The 27,418-nt window shown below is 42.7% G+C and overlaps 1 protein-coding gene across 1 annotated transcript in view; it reads right to left on the bottom strand.

Moving 5' to 3' along the window:
- The window catches only part of TNRC6B (trinucleotide repeat containing adaptor 6B), a 262,680-nt gene extending 235,567 nt beyond the window's left edge, over nucleotides 1-27,113 (bottom strand). Inside the window, 2 exon segments of the mRNA XM_075009512.1 lie at nucleotides 26,703-26,811; nucleotides 27,089-27,113. Of these exon segments, the coding sequence (XP_074865613.1) occupies nucleotides 26,703-26,811; nucleotides 27,089-27,098 (119 nt within the window). The 5' untranslated portion in view covers nucleotides 27,099-27,113.
- Nucleotides 27,114-27,418: the final 305 nt, after the last annotated feature.

Genomic DNA, 27,418 nt, shown 5'->3' with positions numbered 1-27,418 from the left:
TTAAAAGCCCAACTGATTGGGACACAAAATGGAGGACAGCAGATGCCACTGAAACTGACCTAACACCACCTTTTCAGTGTACCTTCCCAGAAAGATATTTTTAGAGGCTGGATAGCAAGGTCTTATCCACAAGAACTATTATTTTGTGGCTAGCCATGGTGTGAATCCACCATTCAACAGCCTGCTGCAAATTAACTGTCTGTCTGGACCCTGCTGATGGGCATGGGCAGTCGTGTCAACATAATGCAACGGGGTCCACGTGGAGAGTTAGTCCACAGCATACTAGTATATGACAGAGTCATACCCTAGCTTGCACGTAGTTTGCCACCTTACCAATGTCATGTCATTGTGTTTTGAGCTAGAGCCAGACTACAGCATGCTTAGGGGTTGCTAGCAGTATTCTCCTCTGGGATGTATAAATTAATCCTCACCATGCCCCAGTGGCATTTACCAGTCATAGTATGAAAGGACCTGTAGAGTGCATCTATTGTTTATCACTGAATGAAACCCTCCTTTTCTTAGTGCTACCACAGCTCTTTAGAGGCAATCCTGAATGTAACCAATGGTGTCAACCAAGCAATTTAAAAGACTAAACCTAATGAAGGCACACTGGATTAATGAGAGAGATCACCACTCAGAGCAATTCTGTTAACGACTTCATAGAAATCATGGTACCAAAAAAAAAAAAAATTTGGCAATTTATTGATGAAACTTTCGCGTCAAAAACCCTATGATTCTTGTAGAAGTGGCTTCATTTCATTAATGAGACGGAGTTTTGCCACCAAAACTGGCATTGCAGTACATATACCTTTCACTCTTTCATTGACGGAAGTTGTCTTTCACTGGAAAAACTGGGCAGCATAGACAAAGCCTTAGGGTAAGCCTAAACTATGAAATTATATCAAATTTGTTAAGGTTGATTTTCTAGCACCCAATTTTGTAAAGTCAAACATACATGTCCATACTGGTAAATAAAGTCACAGTGTATCCTCTTTAGGGCTGCCAGGTTCAACTTTGTCAGCAAACCACGGGGGTACCTATCCCACAGTTCCTGCTGCTCCACTGCATTATGTGTTTCTGTCCCAGTGGGTGATGGGACAAAAGTGTCCCATGTGCGATTCTGGGTGTGTGTCATCAGCACCTCATAGGGCACTTGTCTCCTGCCCCATCCCTTTGGAAAGCAGAAAGTGTTTTCATGCCCTTCTTTCATATTCATGATATGAAATGAAAGGTCAATATTGTCATTACAAGGAACCTGTACAGCTTAAAAATGTTGAGGCAAGTCTTCTGAGCACCTCATGCATTGGGCTGTGTAGGCTCTGCACACTCCACAGCAATCAGAGCAAGGAAGACTCTAAACAGGACATGGTCATCTGCAAATGTGACGTAGTAGAGAGGAGGAATGGTGAGATGCTGGCTGCACTTGATGCTTTGTACACAGTGGAACATAGGTTCTGGTGCTGGGAAACAAGCTCAGAGTGGCGGGACTACATTGTTTACAGGTATGCGGTGATCAGCAGCGGCTACAAAATTTCTGCATGCGTAAGGCCACTTTAGTGGAACTTTGTGAATTGCTTTCCTCCACCTTGAAGTGCTGTGATATCAAAATAAAACCTGTTTTGACAGTTCAGAAGCATATGGCAATAGCTTTGTGGAAGCCTGCAACACCAGAGAGTGGGCAATCAATTCAGAGTGGGAAATCCAGTGAGGGTTGCTGTCATTCAAGTAGCCAAAGCAACCAATATCCTTCTGCTAAGAAAGGCATTGACTCTGGGAAATGTGGATGGTTGTGCAGCAATGGGTTTCCGTAACTGTGGTGAGGCAATAGGTGGAACTTATATCCCTTTCTTGGCACCAAACCACCTTGCTACAGAATACATAAACTGCAGCAAGGGGTACTTTGCCATGGTGTCATAGGCATTGCTGGATCCCAAGTACCATTGCAGAAACATCAAAGTGGGATCGTCAGGAAAGGTACATGAGACACGCACGTTTAGAAACTCTGATCTGTTCAGAAAGTTCTTCCCAGACAAGAAAATCACCCCTGGAGAGAATCTGCCAGACTGCAGGAGGTCAATATTATCTAGCATTAGCAACCGAAAGCCAAACGGAAGCTACAATGCCAACCACCCTTTTACCAACCACGAAAACCCTCATAATTGGAACATGGATCATCAGAAAAATGTATGAAACAGGAAGGGACAGCGCAAGTGGCTGCAGAAATGTGACACTATAAGCTCACAGTGCTTGGTCTCAGTGAAACAAAAGAGGGTACCTAAGAAACACCTGGTGCAGAGACCTGAAGGCATACACTAAAAAGATGGGATACACCTGGTCAGAATGTGAAAAGCTTGCCCAGGACAGGTGACTCTGCCAAATGATTATCAATGGCCTATGCTCCAAGATGTAGGAGTGGAAGAGGCTTACTACTATTACTATTACAGCTAAACAACAGCTCAGAACACTGACAGCCAGGACAAGTGGCTGGAACAAACTCAGCCATTTCCTGAGTTGCTGGCTGATGGCTGTCCAAAACCTTTGTCTTAAAAAAAAAAACCAAAAAAAAAAAACCTTAAAATCCTAAACTGACAAGTCATCACAAAACTAAATCTACCGTGTCCTTAAAATTTCTACAGTTGGCTCTAATTTTCTCCAGTCCCACTGCCACTTTGATTCACAGACAAACAAAAATTAGTTTTCCTGTTTTTTCAATTTATCTTTGAGTGAGTAATACTAAACTATGAAAATATTCTCTTTATGCCCTCAGAGAAAGCTACCGCTGTGAGAAGTTGTCTTAGCAACTGAAGAAACTGTTTCAAGATGCCTAGCTAATGATTTCTACCAATTCAAGGGCGTGATTGTTCAAAACATCATCAGTAAACATGCACTGCTTAAAGGGTTTCACTTCAGGCCTGGAATTTATTATGACTGTCATAACTGAGGAGCGATTCTGAGATGCCCATGCCATGGCAGCAACGTTGCCTTCAGAAGTTAGGCATCTACCTTCATATCTGGAGCTGAGAATGTTATTAGGCCCTGCATCTCCTTTTTGTACTTCTTACACTTGGCACACTTTCCCTTTTTTCACCCACTCTTACTCCTAGAAGCCATGACAGTTTTTCTGTGGCAAAAGTGTAGGGAAATACAAGAAGGTGTGTGTGTGCTGAATAATGTCTTCCCTTTTTCTTTTCAGTCCACTCCATTGTTTCTTTCTATATTATTGCAGTCTTTACCTATACAATGAATATAGGCAAACAACACAAGAATGCAGGGGCAAAATTAGAAAGACACAGGCACAAAACGAGCTCAGATTAGCTATGGGCATAAAGGGAAACAAGATGACTTTTTATAAATACATTAAAAGCAAGAGGCAGACCAAGGATGGGTAGGCCCATTGCTCAGTGAGGAGGGAGAAACAGTAACGGGAAACATGGAAATGGCAGAGATGCTTAACGATTTCTTTGTTTCAGTCTTCACTAAGAAGTCTGAAGAAGGAACGTCTAACATAGTGAATGCTGGTGGGAAAGGGGTAGGTTTAGAAGATAAAATAAAAAAAGAACAAGTTAAAATCACTTAGAAAAGTTAGATGTTTGCAAGTCACCAGGGCCTGATGAAATGCATTCTAGAATACTCAAGGAGCTGATAGAGGAGGTATCTGAGCCATTAGCTATCATCTTTGGAAAATCATGGGAGACAGGAGAGATTCCAGAAGACCGGAAAAAGGCAAATATAGTGCCCTTCTATAAAAAGGGGAATAAGGACAACACAGGAAACTACAGACCCATCCGTTTAACTTCTGTGCCAGGAAAGATAATGGCACAAGTAATTAAGGAAATCTGCAAACACTTGGAAGGTGGTAAACTAATAGGAAACAGCCAGCATGGATTTGCAAAGAACAAATCATGTCAAAATAATCTGATAGCTTTCTTTGATAGGATAACGAGACTTGTGGATAAGGGAGAAACAGTGGATGTGGTATACCTAGACTTTAGTAAGGCATTTGATATGGTCTTGCATGATATTCTTAACAATAAACTAGGCAAATACAACTTAGATGGGGCTACTATAAGATGGGTGCAAAACTGGCTGGATAACCGTACTCAGAGAGGAGTTGTTAATGGTTCTCAATCCTGCTGGAAAGGTATAACAAGTGGGGTTCCGCAGGAGTCTGTACTGGGACCGGTGCTGCTCAATATCTTCATCAATGATTTAGATATTGACACAGAAAGTACGCTTATTAAGTTTGCAGATGATACCAAGCTAGGAGGGGTTGCAACTGCTTTGGGGGATAGGGTCAAAATTTAAAATGATCTGGACAAATTGGAGAAATGGTCTGAAGTGAACAGGATGAAGTTTAATAAAAGACAAATGCAAAGTGCTCCACTTAGGAAGGAACAATCATTTTCACACATACAGAATGGGAAGCGACTGTCTAGGAAGGAGTACGGCAGAAAGGGATCTAGGGGTTATAGCAGACCACAAGTTAGATATGAGTCAACAGTGTGATGCTGTTGCAAAAAAAGCAAGCATGGTACTGGAATGCATGAACAGGTGTGTCATGAACAAGAAATGAAAAGTCATTCTTCCGCTCCACTCTGTGCTGGTTAGGCCTCAGTTGGAGTATTGTGTTCAGTTCTGGGCACCCATTTCAAGAAAGATGTGGAGAAATTGGAAAGGGTCCAGAAAAGAGTAACAAGAATGATCAAAGGCCTAGAGAACATGACCTATGAAGAAAGGCGGAAAGAATTGGGCTTGTTTAGTTTGGAAAAAGAGAAGATTAAGGGGGGACATGATAGCGGTTTTCAGGTATCTAAAAGGGTGTCATAAGAAGGAGGGAGAAAACTTGTTCTTCTTGGCCATTAAGGCTAGAACAAGAAGCAATGGGCTTAAACTGCAGCAAGGGAGGTTTAGGTTGGACATTAGGAAAAAGTTCCTAACCATCAGGGTGGTCAAACACTGGAATAAATTGCCTAGGGAGGTTGTAGAATCTCCATCTCTGGAGATATTTAAGAACAGGTTGGATAAATGTCTATCAGGGATGGTCTAGACAGTACTTGGTCCTGCCATGAGGGCAGAGGGCTGGACTCAGTGACCTCTCAAGGTCCCTTCCAGTCCTAGCATTCTATGATTCTATGATAAACAAGAAGGTCTGTGGCGCCTTGGAGACTAACATATTTTGGAGCATAAGCTTTCATGGGCAAAGACCTGCTTCATCGGGGTCTTTGAGTACCAAAGTTAATGCTCCAAAATATCCATTAGTCTATAAGGTGCCACAGTACTTCTTGGTTTTGAAGATGCAAACTAACTCAGCTACCCCGACACTTTTCCTGTATATTGTTTCTCTGTCTTTAAAACTATGTCTTAACTCCTCATCTGTGCTTGGCTCAGCTCCTCCACCACATAAGCACAGAAGAAAAATAATCCTATCCAGCTGTGTTTTTGTTTGCACTTTTAGCCTTCTAAGAAACAGAAACTGAAAGCCCACAACTTGCAAGCAGCAAGAATTGGTAGATAATGGCTCTAGTCTGTTCAGCCTAATTATTTTTGTGAGACTGCAAGTTTAGGTTTAGCATGTTTGTGATAAGATTTAATTGTAACATTTTTAAAATGAGAAATCTAGTATTTTATTGATTCAAAAATTTAAATATCCAGTTTTTGTAATAACTGATTTTTAACCACCCTGTAGACAGGTCCCTGAGACAAAGATCTAGACCATTTGATAAACTGGGCACAAACAAATATTGTGTTTTGATGCAGCTAAATGTTAAGGTACATATCTATCGATGAACAAAGGACTATATCTGGGAAGCAGACTCTGAAAAAGATTTAGGCGAACACGCTGGATAGCCAGCTGAAAAAGAGCGCTAAGCATTGACACTGTGGCCAAAAGAGCTAATGCAATCCTGAAAAACAAGAGGTCCTGCGGCATCTTATAGACTAACGTATTTTGGAGCATAAGCTTTCGTGGGCAAGGACCCGCTTCGTCAGATGCACAAGTGGGAGGGTTTCAGAGGAGCATTTAAAGAGGAGGTCTCACTAAAGGGGAAGGCCAGAGCTGACGAGGTCTATTCAGTCAGGGTGGATGTGACCCATTATCAGCAGTTAACGTGGAGCTGTGAACATCCAAAGAGGAGAGAAAAAAAGTCTGTTCACAACTCCACATTAACTGCTGATAATGGGCCACATCTACCCTGACTGAATAGACCTTGTCAGCTCTGGCCCTCCCCTTTACTGAGGCCCCCTCTTTAAATCCTCCTCCGAAATCCTCCCACTCGTGCATCTTATAGAGCAGATCCTTGCCCATGAAAGCTTATGCTCCAAAATATGTTAGTCTATAGGGTGGCACAGGACTTCTTGTTGTTTTTCAAGATACAGACTAACTCAGTCACCTCTCTGATACCTATCATAATGCAATCTTGGGATGCATAAACAGGGAACTCTCAAACAGCAGTAGAGAGGTTATTTCAGCTCTGAATTTCACACTGGTAAGACCTATGATGGAGTACTGTGTCCAACCGTAACATCCATGATTTTATTATAAATTGAAGAGGGTTCATCAATGAGTATGATTTAGGATTACAAAACATTGCTTATACAATTACAGGCTCACAGCATTCAATCTATTTAACTTAAAGAGAAAGTTAAAGGATGACTTGATTACAGTCCATAAATATCTACACAGGGAACAAACACTTAATAATTTAGAAGGGAATGGTAGAACATGATTCAATGACTAAAAGTGGAAGCTAGATACATTCAGAAAGAAAATAAGGTAAATTTCACAGCAAGAGTAATTAAACATCAGAACAATTTACCCATAGTTGTGATGGATTTTCCATCACTGACAATTTTTATATCAAGAATAAATGTTTTTCTAAAATATATATTCTAGGAATTATTTTTGGGAATTTGTATGTCCTACATTATATTAAGCAGTCAGACTAGATGTTCACAGTATCCACTCTGGCCTTGGAATTGGGTTGTGTTGCTACTGGCTCCTTCCCAGAAAGGGCAAGACACAGAGAGAAGCAAAGAGAGCCAAATGTAATTTCTTTAGCAGAATGAAAATAGGACAGGAAATACAATAGTATAGTATCCTAAACTTCTGCTCTTTATTTATGTGACTGACCATGACAAAATTACATTCCTTATTCTTTCAACATCCAATCATACACAAAAAAAAATCAGATCTAGAGGGTGTCAAATAGTACTAACATTTCAAAACCATCCAGTAACAACTTTTATGGTGGACATCAGTACTAACGGACCGATACTGTTTGTTCTAACGGACCAATACTGTTTGTTTCTATAATGTAATCTGAAAACAATCTCTTGGAGATTCTAGCATGCAATGTGACAACAGTTCAGCTGGCTTGATTGGCAAATCAACCTGTACAATATCATGAACCCTTAGCTAAGTTTTTCCCTTCATTCATATTGGATCTTGCACTACAGATTTACATGTAGGGAGAATATTACAGTTGCAGCAAGTGCTTCCCTTTTAGTGACATCACATAAATCCCTCTGCAGGGATCTATAATGTTCCAGCTTGCAGAAATGAAAGGAGCAGAAAATGATTACAGGGGAAGATGGATTCCTCTAACATTATTGTTGTCCCTTTCACTCCTCTTCCTGAACAGCAAACCATCAAAGAAAAGAGCAGAAATTTATACAACAGAGGGCTGTATTTCTCTATGGAGTATGGAATATCCTTCACAGAAGATTTCAGGGCAACAGGAACTCCTGAAAGCCCAGATTCTCTGTGCAGAAATTATCGGAGGGGTAGCCATGTTAGTCTGTATCTGTAACAGCAACAAAGGGTCCTGTGGCACCTTATAGACTAACAGAAAAGTTTAGAGCATGAGCTTTCTTGAGCACAGACTCACTTTATCTGATGAAGTGAGTCTGGGCTCACGAAAGCTCATGCTCAAAACTTTTCTGTTAGTCTATAAGGTGCCACAGGACCCTTCTGTGCAGAAAGAAACAGTTCCTTCTGCAGGGTCTAGGGCATTAAATCACCACACAAAAAATTGTGGGAAACTCTACAAGCTAAAAAACTCTTAATAGCTGTGTCTACACGTGCACGCTACTTCGAAGTAGCGGCACTAACTTCGAAATAGCGCCCGTCACGGCTACACGTGCCGGGCGCTATTTCGAAGTTAACTTCGACATTAGGCGGCGAGACGTCGAAGTCGCTAACCCCATGAGGGGATAGGAATAGCGCCCTACTTTGACGTTCAACGTCAAAGTAGGGACCGTGTAGTTGTTGCGCGTCCTGCAACTTCGAAATAGCGGGGTCCGCCATGGCGACCATGAGCTGAGGGGTTGAGAGACGCTCTCTCTCCAGCCCCTGCGGGGCTCTATGGTCACCGTGGGCAGCAGCCCTTAGCCCAGGGCTTCTGGCTGCTGCTGCGGCAGCTGGGGATCCATGCTGCAGGCACAGGGTCTGCAACCAGTTGTCAGCTCTGTGTATTTTGTGTTGTTTAGTGCAACTGTGCCTGGGAGGGGCCCTTTAAGGGAGCGGCTTGCTGTTGAGTCCACCCTGTGACCCTGTCTGCAGCTGTGCCTGGCACCCTTATTTCGACGTGTGCTACTCTGGCATGTAGACGTTCCCTCGCAGCGCCTATTTCGATGTGGTGCCGCGCAACGTCAAAGTTGAACATTGACGTTGCCAGCCCTGGAGGATGTGTAGACGTTATTCATCGAAATAGCCTATTTCGATGTTGCTACATCGAAATAAGCTACTTCGATGTAGGCTTCACGTGTAGACGTAGCCAATGTGAGATATATTCCTCCATGGGGAGGATGGACTCTTGGATTGTATGATGGGTATTTATCTTAAACTGAAGGAGAATCAGTCCTACCATTAAAATAATCCCCTTCAAATAATTCAGAGTTCAGGGCAAACAGTTTTCTTAGCATTTTCCCACACTCTTCTCTAAGTAGCATGAAAATATGCAACCCATTTCTTTCTAATTAAAAATGTTCTAAAACCAGGCAACTAACAGCAACACAGGCAATCTGAACAGCTCTGTGCACTTTGTGAAATAGTTCCAGTTGCAGGAGTTCAAGCAGCATAGAAAAGAAAGTTTATTGCGGAGCTATGATTGAACAGTGCAGGTTTTTAAAATTCAGTCATATTGTCTGGCTACAGCTTATTGTTAATGAGCAACATGGTGAAGCAATAAACTATTCTTGTCATGGAACTAGCTGTCAAACTGAAACGTTTTCTTCCCCGCTTCTGGCATTAACTAAAAGCATTCTGAGATGTGGTTTTCATACAAACAATCTCAGGCTAGGAGCATGCCCACTGGGAGACAAAAAAGGGGTCTTTGCTGACATCAAGGCTCAAATATCTTATTTCTAAATGAGTAAATGCTTGACAGCAGGGAGTTTATTTTGAATCCCAGTCTTGACTCATGTGCCGGAATGATTCCAACAAAGCAACTATGAGCCTACTCTACACTCAATAGGCCTCAAGCTGCCTACAGCTATGTCACAGAAAACAACTGCTAGTATAAACCAAGAAAAAAAAATCTTATTTCCCCAATTAGATTATTCCAAAGGTGACAAACTCATTTATGATTTTAACATAAGAAAAATAAGATTTTAACATACGAAATGCATTGTTTTATGAGGTATAGTTCAGGACCAGTTGCTGTGAATCCAAATTTACTGCAGAATAAATCCACTGGTCACATAGATGCATCTTTGCTTTGCCTGGCTTTCATAAGACTGAACAAAGAAATGCAACTTCTGATAAAGGTGAGCAAAAGGTCTTCTTTCTTACTCCTTCCATTTCCCCAAAGAAGAGTTAGAATTTTCTCATCTCATGTCAACACTGGGGATTTGTCTGCACTTGTAAATTTAAAGTGCAGCTGCAGCAGTGCTTTAATGTGGCAGTGGGGCACAACATCAGCACTGAGAAGAGAGCTCTTCCAGCATGGTAGACAAACCACCTCCATAAGGAGAGTAACTAACAGCAGTGGTAGAGCAGCTCACACCAGCGGGTAGCCTGTTTACACAGGCAGTTTACAGCACTGTAACTTGCTGTACTTAAGGGGAGGAGGGGGGAGATTTCTTTTTCACACCCTGAGAAAGAAAGTTACCACGCAGTCAGGGGTGCGTCTACAATAGCTGGTTACTTCGAAGTAGCTGGCACAATGTCGAAATAGCACGCGTCACGTCTACATGCGCCGTGTGCTATTTCGATGTTGAAATTGACGTCAGGCAGCAAGACGTCGAAAACACTATTCCTATCCGAAGATGGGAATAGCGCCCGACTTCGACGTTCAACGTTGAAGCAGGGAGTGTGTAGACAATCCGCGTCCCACTACTTCAAAACAGTGGGGTCCTCCATGGCGGCCATTAGCTGAGAGGTTGAGACACGTTCTGTCCAGTCCCTGCGGGGCTCTATGGTTGCCACGTGCAGCAGCCCTTAGCCCAGGGCTTCTCGCTGCTGCAGCTGGGGGTCCATGCTGCGTGCATGGGGTCTGCAACCGGTTGTTGGCTCTGTGGATCTTGTGCTGGCCAGGCCGAGTGAGTCTGGGAAGGGCCCTTTAAGGGAGCAACTTGGGGCTTTGCTGGCCCCCTATTTCGACGGGGAGTGCTTGTGTGTGTGGACACTCCGCATTCCCTTCCGGGGCAGCTCCTCTTGACATCCTCCGTCGCTACTTCGACGTTGAACGTCGATGGCACCAGCCCTGGAGGATGTGTAGACAATACACTTCGAAGTAGCCTATTTTGATGTTCTTACAACGAAATACACTACTTCGACACAGCATGCTAGTGTAGACGTAGCCTCAGTGTTTCCCAAAGTGTGGTACATGTACCACCAGTGGTATGCAAAAGGATTTCAAAGGGTACATGGAAGAAAATAAATGACTGAAAATCAGGAGATAAGCACTGGGATGGCACTGAGAGAGGGGTAAACCAATAAGGCCAAAGTCCTGAAAGGGGTACATGGATGTTTTAAGTAACAGAGAGAGATTGAGTCTGTTCTGGTATGGGTATGGTCTGAAGAAGTGGGACTGTCCCATGAAATCTCACCTAATAAATTATTTTGTTAGTCTTTAAAGTACTACTTTACTGCTTTTTTTGTTATGTTTTAAGTTTGGAAAACTATCTGTGGAGAGAAGCCCTGATAACTGCCTCTCATTAGTTATCAAGTATTTGCAGAATCAGGGTTTGTACAATTCAAATGCAGTAAAACCCCCAATTATTAGACACATCTTCACAAGAAGCCCTGTTGACAGAAGCTACTGTTGGAAGGGATTTCCCAGAAAAACTTCTGTTGACAGATTCGATCTGCTTTTACGTGTAGATGCAAAGAGCAATCCGCTCTGTCAACAGAGACCTGCCAGACTGCCCAGCCTTCTCTCAACAGAATGGACGCTCTGCAAACAGGGCTGCCTGGTGAAAAGGAACCCCTGTCTGTCGATAAAAGGGTCCCGGAGTGTCTACATGGCTGTTTTATTGACAGAACACTGTTGAGAGAGGCATTGTACCTGAATGAGCAGTATAATGCTGCAGACAGATGTGCTGTGTTTTGTCAGCAAAGCGCATTTTGCTTGTAGATGCGCCATGGCTTTTCCTCGACAAAAGCCCAGTTTTGCTGGGAAAAGCCTCTTGTGCAGGCATATCCTAGGGTTGCAGCTATATTGTTCCCTACAGTATGCATTCCAAACCTTGTTAATGGTTTCAGACAATGGGACTTCAACTTCTTTCCTTTAAGATGTCTCCAAACCCTAATATCTCCCCACTGGGAAGTTTTTTCTTAATTTCAATCCATTATCTCAGAGATTGGACAGTGGGGAGGGAGAGAGGAGTCGGCCAGCCAGCAAAGGAGTAGGAAAAAAAAGTCCAGAGGAGGCAACAGCTAACCTGGGAAGGTGAAAAACCAAGTAGCACGCAAAGAAGAATGAAGAGTATTTTCATCAGCATCAGTCTCTGCAAACTCTATTCACAAGAGGAAGCAGCCACAAATATCCAAAGGCAATAGACAGCGAAGTCACTGGAGCATATGCAAGGTAAACCAAGAGGAAACACAAAAATTAAACCACAACATAGAATATTCTGCAGTATTGTTATCTTGCTGGATATCATGACATGTATTGCAATTTGAAGGAGGAAGTAGAAAGAGCAGTGAACCGACTAAAGATCAACAAGAGCCCTGAAAATGATAAGATCACGGGAAAGATGATCAAATGTGGCAGAGAAAGTATGATTCAGGAAACATACCAACTACATAACATAGTGTGGAACTAAGGGAAGGCACTTAAGGAATGGACAAGATCCATGCTAGTCACAATACACAAGAAAGGAAGCACATTGGAGTGCAAGAACTCCACAATGATTGCCCTAATGAGTCATCTAGGCAAGGTGCTGACGACAATAGTGAAGGAAAGACTGAGATTGCAGGCAAATGAACATCTAGCAAATGAGCAAGCAGGGTTCAGGAAAGATGGAAGTACCCATACAGCAGATATTGGCAATAAGATTGATAGTGCAGAAAGCTTGATGAAAGAACATCTACAATTGCTTCATTGATTTTAAGAAAGCATTTGATAGTATAGCTCAGAAAGTGATTAGGGTGGTGGTGGAGTCATACGGCGCGAATACCAGTCTGATAAGTTTTTTGAAGGATACCAGCGACAATGTGGAGGTAGTGGTGAGAATGTGCTGAGAGTTGGGAAGTTGGTTCAGAATGAGAAGAAGTAAAAGAAAAGGAGATCAGATATTGACGATTATCTTCATCACGCACCTAAAGAGCATGATGGACAAGATCAAGGAAGAGGTAGAAGGGATATTGGTGCATGGAATGAGAGTTAACAACTTAAGGTTTGCTGAGGATATAGTTCTCTTTGGGACGGTTAAGAGAAGCGAGTGAAAACAGTGCAGGTGCTAAATGAGGAAGGGAAGCAGTACAGACTGATAATGAACATTGATAAAATGAAAACATTGGTATTTGGAGATAAGGAAATAGGAAGATCAGTGTAAATGAGATTAAACTAGAGACTGTAGAGAAGTTCATGTATCTGGAGAGCAACAGGATCTAGAAGGAAATAATGATTAGAATAGTAAAAGCAAGAGCAAGTTTGAAGGTGATGGGTAAAGATCTGGAAAAGCAAAGTGATTAGCTTATGAACAAAGCTGAGCATTTTGAAAACATGTATTCAGCAGCATGTTGCACAGATGTGAGACATGGGTGATGACAAAAAATTCTAAGAGCAGGCTACTGGCATTCAAGAGGAGTTGTTATAGAAAGATCTGGAGAATAGGATGGATGCAGATGGTCACCAACAAGAAATTATATCGGAAGATACAGCCAGAAGAGAACCTACTGCAAAAGCTTATAGAATGGAAGTTACAACTAGCTGGTCATATTTGCAGAATGAACGATGAATGAAAAATCAACAGCCTGGTATTTGGCATAAAGGACGGTTCGAATAGGTGAAGTAGACCCCACAGAGAACGGTTAGATGATATAGTAAATTGTTGCAGAGCTAGTCTACAGAAACTAAGCCACTCCACACTGGACAGGGAAGGATGGAAGGAAATAGCGCAAGAGGCATTAGACACCAGTGAGCACTGAGCCCATAGTTGATGATAATGATGGTGTCGACAATGGCAGTAGGAGAGGTCCATTATTTCACGTTTCTCTTTTTGTTTCCTCTGTTGTATGGTTAATTGTATTTTATCCAAAAGCCTCATGATATATATGTTTTTGTACGACTGTGAAAATATTTGTTGCATGTTCTGTTTGAAGGGTTGTTTGATTGGAGGAGTTTAAAATGACAATGAGATTTAAGACACAATCAGGAAGGGACAATGTCATATTAAAGGATACATGCTAATAGAATACTGCACCCAAAACTTCAGTTACACTTTATCATCAGGCTTGGATCAGGATGTTTTTAAAACATTCATCTGCAACATCATCATCTCCCCAGAGCAGTGAACTATCAGAAATTGAAACAATGACTTTACAGCCCCAAAAAGGTGGCATGTGGAAACACTAGAGTCATTATCAGAGAAATAACAAAAGACACATCAATTTGAAGCTCCGGATGAAACAAGTAGAAAATTAAGTGTTTCCTATAAACAGAAAAAAGGCAAAATTGACAATTTTATTTTCAGACAAACTTCTTGTCTGTACTGAAAGGGCTGAGAATTTAAGGTGCTACAGGTTATGTTACACACACACACACACACACGCTTATTGTGGGATACCAGTGCCTTTTTACAGTTAACATATGTCACTTGGGAAGTACATTAAGCGAGGCTTTCTCAAGCTTCTGATTTCTGAAGCCTCCCACCCCCACAGCAAGCTCAAAAAAAAACAACCCCTACAGTCTATCTTTCACAACTACGTATAAAACCCATGGGAAGCACTAGGGTATAACGAGTAGGGAAGTTGCTAAGGGCCCCGTCACATGAAGCTAAGTTCCTTAGGCTCCATTTGCAACCCTGGGGCAAGGGGCTTAGTATCCTGTACTTCAGCCCCATGTGGTAGGTTTTGGCTTTCTACTGTGTGCCCCAGAAAGTCCAATGCCAACCCTGCTCAGTGGGCCCTTTGAAATCTGCTCATGGCCACCCAGGGGGCCTCAGATCTTTGGTTGAGAGCCACTGATTTCAACTAAAAGAGACCACTCTAATTCTGGAATACTCACATCCACATGAGACAGTTATATCTAAATAATTACAGTAGTTTAACTGTATTACCTGGAAACAACCCTATTGTGTAGACAACCCCTCAGACAGAGGAAGATTAATAAAAACTATTTAAAAATCAGTAGATAGCAATGTCCTGAAGTACTATCTCAGGTGAAACATATTAAGGCTAAACCTTTCTAGTTAAACCTCTCTAGTCTGGCACACTCAGAACCTGACAAGTACAGAACAAAAATTTGCCTGATCACGGGAAGTCAATATTGTCCAGCAGCATTGTCAACACTTCCACTGCTTACTGACCTCTTAGAAAATAATGCAGGAGTGAATTACAGCTAAATAACAGCACAGAACACTGAGAGCCAGGACTTGTGGCTGGAAACAAACTTTATAAGACCATGGGAAACTTGGCCACACCTATGATAAGTGGTCGTTTGGCTAACTATAAACACTAGCAAGGCCCGCCCCTTTGTGGCAGCTACAGCCAAAGTACCATGCCCTCCCTCAGAGCCAGGCTCCCCCAGACACCTCCCAGAACCAAATAAATACCCCCCCCACGCTAGGCTCCTCCACAGCCAGGCACCCCCAGCTCTCCCATCCCCCATTTTAAATCAATGCCACTGCCAGGTCCGCCAAGGCTGGAGCCGCTGGGGCCGATCCGGGGTGCCAGATCCGGGAGTTGTTCGGGGCCACTGGAGCCAGGGCTGCTTGGCCCACTAGGGCAGCAGCCTGTGAGGGTGGGGCTGCTGAGGAACCAGCAGAGGCTACTGGGGGGCCACTGGGCCTGCGGAGAGCCACTTGGAGCCTCCACTGGAGCTGGAAAGCTGCTGCCGCTGGAGCCACTGGAGTGGCCAGGGCCACCACAGGACCCGCCACACGCTTCTCCCACCAAGCACTGGGCATGTGCACAGCACAGAGGACTTCATTCTGACAGTGGGAGTAACTACAGTGAGACAGAGGGACGGATGGACAGACAGTTCTCCGTTTAGAATAGTGTGCCAGATATAATAGATGCTGGATTAAGGATGCTGCTGGACAAGAGTGCTGGATTAGAGAGATTCGACCTATAGAAATAAACATACAGGGCATTCTTGAACTGAAGCAACTGAATTCACTTGGGAATGAAGAAAGAGGGCTAATTTCAGTCCTTAATCAGAAGCAGAAGTTCAAAGCTACACTATTGTCCCCGAAGGGTCATAAAGACTGTGCAAGACTGCTATAGCTACTGTTTTTACCTACTATGTTAACTTCAGCATATCTTTATTAAAGCACTGTTTTGTGAACAACATGAACCCAGCCATCTGAAATTATGTTTTCACTATACAGATAGAAAATGTGGACTGCCAGTCTTTCTACTGCAAACATCAGGGTTAAGCAGAATATCATTCCGAAAGCTTCCAAATCATGGACGCACCAGACTTCTGAGTACCAAAGCAGATTCCACAGAAGGCTAATTGGAGAAATGAGAAATCCTCTAAGGTTAGCCAAGATACTCCAGGAGGAGCAATCACCCTCTTTGCGAAAGTTTTAGGATTAATTTCATAGTACAAATGAAATAGAGAGAACAGAATAATCTTAATAAGAAAAAAGAGAGAATAGCCTCATGAAAGAAGTTTTCAAAACTACACCTATCAAGTGCTGAACTCTTCTAGAAAAGGAACTAAACAATTTAGCTTGGAGGAAAAACTTTAGAATGCAGAGAGCTCTCAAAACCTGCCAACCTGTTTCCATGCACTCCCCTGCTTGTCTATTTCCAACTGTTGTCTCTTCTTATATTTCAATTGTGAACTCCTTGGGGCAAAACAAGTCTTTTAGTTCTGTGTTTGTACAGCACGTAGCACAATGGGATGCTGGTCCACAACTGGGACTGCTAGGCACTACTGTCATAGAAATAATGCTATTTCGTTTTTAGAAAACAAGACTAACCAACTTAGTTATTCTAATCCAAATATCTGTGTCTAGATCATGCATTAAGGTTTTGCTTAGAATAAAAGCTTTACAGTAACTAGTCCACACACAGATACATTAGGCAAGCATGTCGTCATTGTGGTAGACAGGAACTGAGTTTCAGACCATCTTGCACAGTTTATTTACAGGCATGATTTTAAACCAATTCCTTTAAACTGGTACAAAACCCTACCTTAAACACACTGACCACATCTATACAGCATTCCCCTTTTGGAAGAGGAATGCAAATCAGAGAGATCAAAAATGCAAATGAAGCACTGATTTACAAACACTGTTCCTTCATTTGCATAATCTGACATGATTGCATTTCCGGAAGAGACTTTTCCAAACAGATGTTTAGACTGGGTTCCTTCCAGAAAAGAACACAGTTTTCGAAAAAACCCTTCTTCCTCATTCACTTCAGGAAAAAGGGTTATTTCAAAAACGGGATTTTTTTTCCCCTAAAGAAACCATCTACAAATCTGTTTTTGCTTTTGGAAAAGTCTCTTCTGGAAATGCAATCTCATGAAACTATGCAAATAAAGCACAAGATTTGTAAATCAGCACTTGATTTGCATTTTTGATCTCCCTCATTTGGATTCCTCCTCCAAAAGGGGAATACTGTGTAGATGCAGCCTCTGATTTTATTAGTCAAGGTAAAAGAGCATAACCCATTCAGAAAAACTAGAGTATCCACACGAGGTTTTCTGCCAGTTTAGCTGAAGTGTTTTAAAGACATGTTTTTAGTTACTCACTTTTATAAAGTTTTAAATCTCCACTTAATTCCAAAGGAAGATATCCCAGAACTGCAAGACACAGTATCTGATCTTAAAAGGGTAACAATTTGCACTCTGTTCTGGCTGTCTTAAAGTAGAAACAAAGGCGGGTAACGTGAGAAAAGGAAACTCTTGCTTGAATGATGTTTTTGTGACGTATAACTATATGGGGAATGTCTCCACTACCAGTTGGACTGAGGGGGCCAGTAATCAATCAAGCAACAGTCAATTTAGTGGATTCAGTGAAGACTCTCTAAATCAACTGTTAACTGCTTGGATATTGACTCCAGTAATCCACTGGAACTAGAAATACCAGGGCAATTGAAGAAACATCATCTCTTAACACACTGCAGTGAAGACACAGCAGCAGACCTATGTACATTGACTTCAGTTATTCTTGTAACTTAGACTGATCTCCCATTGTAGTGTAGAGCAACCCTAAGATAGAAGGTAGAATCTGGAATTTGTCAGCTAGACAAAGAAAGAAGCACTCTATAGCAACAAGAATTACCTTTTTTGTAAAGTGCTGCTGGATTCACTAACATCAGAGAACTGATTTCCCATTATCACATGCTCCTTACTAGATCAGTCTTCACCCTCTAAACCAGTGGTTCCCAACCTTTTCAGCAACACGGCAAACTCCAATAAAACAAACAATTTTACAGCACAACCACATTTTTTCAGTTGAATTGATCACTACAAACATCACTTTTAGTCACATTTACTATGGTTACAGTCGTACTGAAGAGGTTTGTGAAACAGCAGTGCATGCAACTAAACAAGTAACACATGCATTAGTGTTTCAAATCCACCACAAAATAAACCATCTTGAACAGTAAGCACAGACATTTTCAAAATACGCTCAACTCAACTATTTCTAACTGTTCATAGCCCTATATCTACTCCACAGGCAGCATTTGATTTCTGCCTAAATTTCACCTTTTCACATTATGAATTTCATATCTGACAATATTTTTTAAAGTATAATTTTTATTAAACAATAGAACTGATAAATAATTGAAATTCAATGGCTCAGAGCAGAACACAAAGCAAACAGAAACTTACTGAGTTAGTGGGAAACCTGGGCCTGCTGCAGATGTTGAAAAAGGTGTCCGGGGGAAGAGATGGCTACAGAGGGCAGACTCTGCCTGCCCTACCAGCCCATTGATGCTGAAATGCGACATTGAAGCCATGTCCCAGCTCCAACAGGCTCCCTCCCTCCCCACCTGACACAGCATTTAGCTGCCTCCCAGCACAAACAGGCTCCTGCAGGGTAAGCATTTCCCCTTGTGGCAGTTCTGGAAAATTGTCTGGAAAATTGACAAAATGTTGTGGCATACTTGGACAGTTCTCACGACACATCAGTGTGTCATGGTACACTGGTCGAAAACCACTGCTCTAAGCAGCTACAAATTCTACTAGAAACCTTACCAATTTGTCTTCCATTACGGTGATTCTTTAATAATGCTGACTGCAAGGAATTAGGAGATGTTATATTTAAATGTACTTTATAAAATTCCAATAAGTGAATCTTACCTTCATAACTCAATTATTTTCTCTTTCAAGCAACATACTATTATTGTGAGAGCTCTTTCCTCATACAGTAAACCCCTGATATATGCAATTTCAACTTGCGCTTAACTTGCATTAACATGACTCAAAAATACTTGGTTTCCCAGGGACTGCGGTGAGTGCTGTTCCTTCACTAACTCCCTGCTCCAGCCCCCAGCTTAGGGAAGCCAGGGAGAAGCTGCTGTGGTGCAGCTGTCTGCCCACGCAGCTCCCCCAGTTGGGGGAGCCAGGGGACAAACAGACAGCCGTACTGCCGCAGCTTCTCCAGGGCTCCCTGTCACAGTGGGAGCCAGGAAACCGACCAGCAGGGTGCATTAGTCAGTTTCCTGGCTCCTGCAAGCCCAGGGGAGCCAGGAGCCGACCAGGAACGCAACACTCACATAGCTCAGGGGTCTACTGTACTCTGTCAAACTGCCCTAAAAAACCTCCAAACCATTGTCCCTTCATTTTTCTGTTTGACTTCTCTTCTCATCCTTTGAGCCACTAATTAAGTTTTTGGTCTTTGCTCCTCTGCATGTATTTTGACCCTGTTGCTGCCTATCATTTTATACTTTCATTTTGACTTCTCTCTTCAAGGCATTCATCCTCCATTATATTTTATACTACTTCCCATTTGTCTTCCCTAACCCAATTATGTATTTTTCCACAGCCCAAAAGAGACTTGTTGGTTACGAGGGGTAGGCTGGATATTTTTTTTCCAGTTTCTAGTTAATAGACATTTAGATACGTAAAATTTATTTATTTTAAAATAGGAAGAGGGGACAAAAAGTTTCATTTCCACATTTTGCATAAATAATCTATCACATTTTTACCCATCTACACAAAATCATTTAAATGCATTTCTTGGTTTACTTGATTTCTGAACTACAGAGACTGCCAATCCCCAGAAACATGATCCAAATGGGCTTGGCAAAACAAGTAAATGTCATCTCCACAGTTCAGTACAGTAGACTCCTGAGATATGCACACTCAAGTTGCACAAATCTTGGGTTATCGCGACTTTGAGTAGCAGAGGAGCTTGTGCCTGGCTCCAGGCTGCCCGCCATTAAGGGGAGCCAAGAAACTGATGAGTGCAGCAGCACTCGTCAGTTTCCCGTCTCCTGTGAATGGTGGACAAGCAGGAGACAGGTGTCAGCTCTACGCCACTCACTAACAGGAGTGGCTGCCAGCCCGACAAGAGCTGGGAAACTAACGCGGCTCAGTTTCCCCTCTCCTGTGAGCAGCAAGCAGCCCAGAGCCAGGCTCTCGGCTGCCTAACACTCACAGGAGACAATAAATTGACCAGCACTGATGCACTGGTCAGCTTCCTGGTACCCTTGAGTTATGCAAAATATGACTTATGCAGCATTCTGCAATAATGCAACCTCCATGTAAGTTGGGAGTCTACTGTACATTGTAAACAAAGCACTCATCCCAAATGAGATTACAACCCCTCATGCCCATGATAACACAAAAGCAGCAGAACCTTCTCCCACAACATTCATGCCATAGTTAGGACAAAGTTAGCAATATCATTGCACTTGGTATTCTAATATGAAGGGATGATGCAAAGACACATTATGCTTTGTATTTTTTAAGCAAAATACAAACATTAATCTAAATGCTGTATATTCATCTTATATGTCCATTCCCTCACAAAAGCAAAGAACTACTAAATGCTTGAAAAGTATATCTTCTGCTTCACACAGCTGGAGGATACTAAACAAAAATGTATTTTTTTTTAAAGTTATCTGCTTTATTATTTTTGGCGTCAGTAGAACACCCTTTATTAAACATTGAAATAGAAGGGAAAGGAGGATTTCTGATTTCTGCTGCACCAGTCAAAGTCTAAACAGAAATATATACTGGCAGCTTCATCTGTCTGACAATAACAGCTGTCTAGAGTACAAAAGGCATCCCTATTTCTATTAGCTGGGCTGTAACAAAAAGATTGAATGCCACATCTCACAAAAAAGCAGCATTCATTTTGTTCACTCCTACACACAACACAGGAGACAAAACGTAAACTGATCTTTTAAATTAACTTGTGGAGAGTAAGATAAAAAGGCAAAGAAGAAGAAAGCCAAATCTAACACATATTGCCTAAACATATCAGCAATGCAGGCAGCAGTCCTAACAGATATCGGTCTTTCCAGAAGATCTTGAGCCTCAGATTCCATTACATATCACACTGCCCCCTTCAGTGAGACAAGCATGAGAAGAATATTGTATTTATTTAGCATAATCCATGTTCTTATGATTACAAATATTTATTACAACTAGAGAATGCTTACTTTCTTGTTATTCTTATTCCATAAGATTATAATCATGGAATAGAAACCTATCCCAATATTTCTAAAAAACAATACTAAAATCATGGGAAAAAAAGTCAGACAATAGGAACAAAATATAAACTTTACATTGTCATAGGGTAGAGAACATTTTCTAAAATTTACAGATTTTAAAAAAGTAACTAGCATTGGGTTAAAATATTCTTCTTACAAAGATCCCTATGAAGGTGGTCAAAGCTGGTGAACCACAAAAAATGACAGAGATATTGACTCGGAATTCAGAAATAAAAAGATAGGGAAAATGCTAAAATGTTAAGATACCAGACAAAAAGAGATAGTTAACTTTAAAAAAAAACAACAGATGCGCAAAGCAATTGTTCTCCAGATCTGAAGAAGTGGGTCTGTCCCGCAAAAGCTCATCACCTAATAAATAATATTGTTAGTCTTTAAGGTGCTACAGGACCGCTTTTTTTGTTTTGCGAAGATACAGACTAAGACGGCTGCCTCCGAAAACGTGAAGAGAACAGACATGGGCTGCATTCAATAAAAACTACAGTACACACAAGCAGAGTCTAGACCAGGTTGCAGGTCCGTGGCTTACTCAGATCAAACCTACAAGGCTCAGGACTTGCATCCCATCCATGCAGGGGCTCAAGCAAAAGCTGGCACTCCAGCCACATGTGGGGGCACCACGGCTGGAGCACCAACTTCAGCCACCTTGCACCATTGCAAGATGTGGGGAGAGCCCTGAGCCTTTCAGGCCCAATCCAGCCAAGCTGTGACCAGATCCGGACCAAGAGCTCTACCCGGCAAGGGGAAGCAGCTTGGTGTGCTGCACGGAAGCATCCCACTACTGTCACCATCCCCCACCGCTCCCATTGCTCAAATTACAGCCCATGGTAGAGGCAGGGGGCAGTACTGGTGGGGAAGCATAGCTGTGTGTGCTGCAGGGGCATGTGGAACAATGTGCATCCCTGCTTCTGAGCTGCCCCATCCTTAACTCCTGACCCCAGAAAGTTTCCCCACTCCTAGTCTACACAGACGAATTAACAAGCAACACATGGGTATCCAATACATAAACTATCTGGATTCAAAATACTCTTCACAACCTCAGAGTATTAGAACTAATTTTTTTGTTACAAAAATCACTGAAGATCACCTGTGAAAGGATTGTTTTACGAGCTTGGTTTAATACAACTTAATTACAAACCCAACTCTCTTACAAATGTGAACAACTGTAACTAGAAAATGAGTATTCAAACAAGTTACCTTTTTAATATCTGAATTTTATTGCACCTTTCCATTTTCTGCCATCTTTTTCTGACTTACCTTTATTTATACCATGCTTCTATCATTAGCACAAGAAATTATTCCTAATCCTCCTGCGTGAGGCAGTTCTGCCACCACAATGCCCCCTCACCATCAGTCTACCTCACCCCCATGAATAAAAAGTGTTCGTGTGATTTTTCTTCTACTGACACAAATTTTAAATTTTCAAATGCACTGTCAATTTTTATATTAAACACCAGTATACAAAGAGTTATTGGGAGAAGGCTGGATAATTTAAAAATGAGGTTTTTGGCACAAAGAAAGTGTACAAGTTTGTTTTAGTTTCTGTTATCCATAAGGTAACTTGATGGTTTTGATACTAGCAAAGTGACATCGATTCTTTCAACACATTTTAGAAAGGGAAATGGGGTTGATTCCTAGTTTCGCACCTCAGAAATCTTTGACAGCTGGTAGCTTGCCCACTCTACTCCAAACATCTGCCATTATACAAAAGTGACAAACATTTTAGCTTGATGTTTTTGCTTGATTGATCAGCAGTGAAACCGACAACGTTGACATTGAAATGGTTTATATTCCAGAGGCGAATGAAAGTTCAGACTTCATTGGTGTTTCAGACTTTCTGAATAAGAATAAAAGAATACATGGACACAAATCAGATATCAGGAATGATAACATACAAAACCTGTAGAACACTGCAAAAATCTCTGGACACTCAGTACTAGATTTAAAAGTAGCCATCCTGGGGGGGGGGGGAAAAAAAAAAAAAAAAAAAAAAAAAAACCACTTCAAAAAACAGACTCCAAACAGAAACTGCATAGCTACAACTCATTTGCAAAGTTGACACCATCAATTTAGGATTGAACAAAGACCAGGAATGGCTGGAAAATTACAAAAGCAGTTTCTCCTCTTTTGGTATTCACAACTGTACATCACCTGCTGGAAGTAAGCCACATCCTCCGACTGAACTGACCTCATTAACTCTGGCCTTCCTCTTGATTGGTACTCCCTTCTTTTCTTGTGCCCATACATTTATAACTGCCTCTGGAATTTCCATTACATGCATCTGATCAAGTGGGTCTTTGCCCATGAAACCTTATGTACCAATAAATCTGTTAGTCTACATGATGCCACAGGACTTCTTGTTGTTTCTGCAGATACAGACTAAAAAGGCTACCCCTCTGAGACTTTCTGAAGGCTCAGCTATTACATTGGCACACATTTTGCAGATTTAATTTTTAAAATGAATGCTTCGATTTTTCAGCCATAATATGCAGCAACATAAAACTATCTGCATTAGTATGAAACTACATGAGGCTGAAGACCCTCATTATTCTGTGGATCAGTGTTTCATAAACTATGCCCCGCAGAATACTGGTGTTCTGTGAACAACTCGCAGATGTGCCACAAGTGTCTGATATTTTTTGATATCATACACTGTTAGTATATATTTTGTGTTATTAAAGCCAAATACAACATTATTGCTTCATTTTGGTTTTGCTGTCTGTGTCGCTGGGTTGTGTTTTTTGTGTACCCACAAGTTTTTTAAAGAACATTTTTATAGGTGTTCCACATACAAAATATTGTTTGATGTTCTGTGGCCTCAAAAATATTAAGAAACACTGCAATTAAGAAACACTGCTGTAGATAACATAACCTAATTTTTCCCTGTGAACACCTAACACCCAGAGTTTGAAAAAATTCCCAGCTCCAGACCAGCCATCAATACCTCTATGTGGATGATAGAAATCAAGGCTAAGCCTCCAATAAAAAAAAGGTGTGTTTTTATGTGATAACACCCACTAGCTATTTTGATGTAAAAGACTAATGACAGAAGGCTCTGTAGTTTTTACTGAGATGTAGATAAGGAAAGTCAAACTGAGACGGGGAGGGAAAATAATGAGGTTTTTAAAAATTTGACTTCTGCCAAGCAATTTCCATTAAGACTTCTATTTTTAGGCATCTAAAGATTCATGGGTGTGCAATGTTATATCAGAACAAGGCAATAACAACTCAATTACAATTGAGGAGACTAAACACATTAAAATAAGTTGTCAACATTGCATGTGAAAATACGCAAAGTAAACATCCTCAAATCAAACTCTAGGAAGTTATTCTTTACCTATCTGTACATGTCGATTATAAATTAAAATATTTTTGCTGATTTGTGTGTATGCAAATAGGTATTTCCTGAAAAAAATATCTAATCCCAGCAATCCTAAAGTTACATAACATGCATTAACTACCTTGCTGTATTTAAAAAAAAAAAAAAAAAAAAAGCAGGCCACCTTTTTGCCAGCGAACAGACTGCCCAAACTGCAGCTGCAAACATGTGAAGGTTACGTCTGTCCTATGTAGCTCTCCTGGTAGCCTAGCGGGAGAGAGCCCACACTGTGAGGTAATACACCAGCTGCAGGGGTGCACAAAGTGGGGGAATGGGCCCCCTTTGGGGTGGGTGAAATTTTGTGAGGCGTGCACAGCACAATCAACTGCTGAGTCTCAGGCTCATCCACCTTATTAAAAACGTTGCAATACATTACTGTTGTTATGTGTATTCATATGTACATAATAATTAATAAAGTTTGTATGTTCTGCATAGTTATTTTCTTACATGTCCATAAAGGGTATTTTTTTCATATGAACAATCAAAATTTCCATCAGTTTGGACAGGTGGCGGGGGAGAAGACCTGCTAATTGCAGGGGAAAAAAGTGGGGCCCACCGTAAAAAAGTGTGCTCACACCTGCATTACTGCATGAACATGTTTTATGAGTTGCACTAACTCGAGCCGTGTCCTGTACGCCTTGCAGGGCCAAGACAAGACCTGATGTTAGAATTAATTAGATCAAAATAAGAAAACCTGTTTAGGTACATGAATACATCATCTACTCTTGTGAATTATTCTACTACTGTCATGCCATGCAAATCTTCCAAATCAAGGGCCTATACAAGCCACCAAAGACTATTACCACTTTTGCAGCATCTTTCAAGAAAATCTAACATCTTGTTATATACAAAGGTGAGATACACATGATTCTTAGCTAATACAGGTGTTTATACAAGAAAATGGCTTAAATATAAACTGACAAACTGATGTTAATAACACCTTTTACATATTGTTTCTATAGAGTGCTCAAAATAACCTGCATATTAAAGCCAACAATTTAAAAATCAAAATACACATTGGCATTTTAAAAATTCTTTGTAGAAGTTAAACTAGGACAGTTAACCCCAGAGGATCATGGCCGACTAGAAATGAAAATATAGGACCTCAGCACAATGGCTGATCTCAGAAACCTAAGTGACCTTACTTACTTCCCTAGTTAGCCATATACATAGTAACATGTGAAGCATCACAAAGCAGGCAGGAGACTTGCGGGTTTCGCAGCTCTACCAATTTGCCTTCTCACCTTTCCCTGTGAAAGGCGCAGTTGTGAGAACGGGCTTTGGCTTGGGACACACCTCCCGCCTAGACACTCCCTGCAACCAGCAGCACCCTATCAAACACCTCCACTGCGCTTTGTAGCGCTACCAAAATAAACCTCCCCAGTTGCTCCGCGCGTCCGGCTCATTTCAGCCGCTGAAGGTTGGTCGACTGGGCACCAGCACCACGCGTTCGCCAGTAGCGAGGCGCCGACTCTCGCCGCCGGGCACATAACGCGGCCGCCCCTCCGGCGCGGCAGGGGCTGCGCTTAGCTCCGCAGCGGGCGAGGCGCGCCCAGGGTACTAGAGCCGCAGGCAGAGAGCAGCGCCGCGGCGCCCAAGCGTCCGTGTGCAACGCGCCCCCGCCGGCCGGAGGAGAGGAGCCCGCTGCCCCTCCCTCCACGCGGGGCGGGGCTGGGGCACCCGTTAAACCCCCGGCCTGGATTCCCCCCAGCGCGGCCCCTGCATCCCGCGCGCGCTGAGGGCGGCGCCTCAGTCGCCAGCCGGCCGCGGACAGGCAGCGGGGTTGCGCAGGCAGAGATCAGCGAGCGGCCGCCCCCAGCTCCGAGGCGGGAGCGGCCCGGGGGGACCCTGGCGGGGCGGGGCCGGTCTCCAGCCAGACCCCCTTAACCCGGGGTGTCGGGGAGGAGCCTGCCCGCGGGAAAAGAATACGCGCAGGGACCCAGGGAGGCGCGTGAAGGAGCTGACGGAGACCCCGGCCGCGCAGTCTGTGGCCGGGGGGGCCTGTCCCGCACTCACCGCCGCGGAGCCGCCGCCGTGGTGCACGTAGCTCCCTTCTTCTCAGCGCCGGGGGGCGGCTCCTCCCGCCCGCCCGCTTCAGCCGTCGGGGAAGCGCGAGCCCCAGAAACTAAAAACCAAATAAAATTAAAAAATAAAAACTTTCCTCGTCGCCGTCTCCCTCCCCCCGAGATCACGAGCCCAAACACACCGAGACACGCCCCCGTGCCGCCCCCCTGGCTGCTCACTGGATAGGGTGGCACAGATGTTCTCGCTCATTGGCCTCGGTTCCTGCCCATCATAGAAGTCCTCACCCCTTTTCACCCCTCCTTTCTGTTAATTGGGTCTGGGCTACATGATCTCTCCGCCCATTAGCCAAAACTCTTGCCTATCATATTAACGCCCACCTTTCCACATCTTCAATTGGGTGATATGTCTTCAGCGCCCTCGCTATTGGCTACGTTCAGTGACAGTCACATGCCTCCTCCACATAAGTCATTGTCTGGCGTCTTTTCTCCTCCCCCGTTGACTACAAACCCAGGATGTGGATGACAACACACCCACTTCTTGTGCCCTTCCGCACCCTTCATTGGGCTGCATTTTTATTCTCTCCCGCCCTTTGGCTCGTCACAAAACAGGGTCCTGCCCACCGCCGCGGGTCTTAGAGATCCATGGCGCTGGTATTTCAAAGCGCCCCCGCAGCACAGCCGATCGCAGCTGGTTACGTCGTCGTCGGT

The sequence above is a fragment of the Carettochelys insculpta genome, chromosome 1 (assembly GCF_033958435.1).
Source record: "Carettochelys insculpta isolate YL-2023 chromosome 1, ASM3395843v1, whole genome shotgun sequence".
In the NCBI taxonomy this organism is placed as follows: domain Eukaryota; kingdom Metazoa; phylum Chordata; order Testudines; family Carettochelyidae; genus Carettochelys; species Carettochelys insculpta.
The sequence above is the reverse complement of the archived record's forward strand: the minus strand, read 5'-3'. Positions and strand labels throughout refer to the sequence as shown.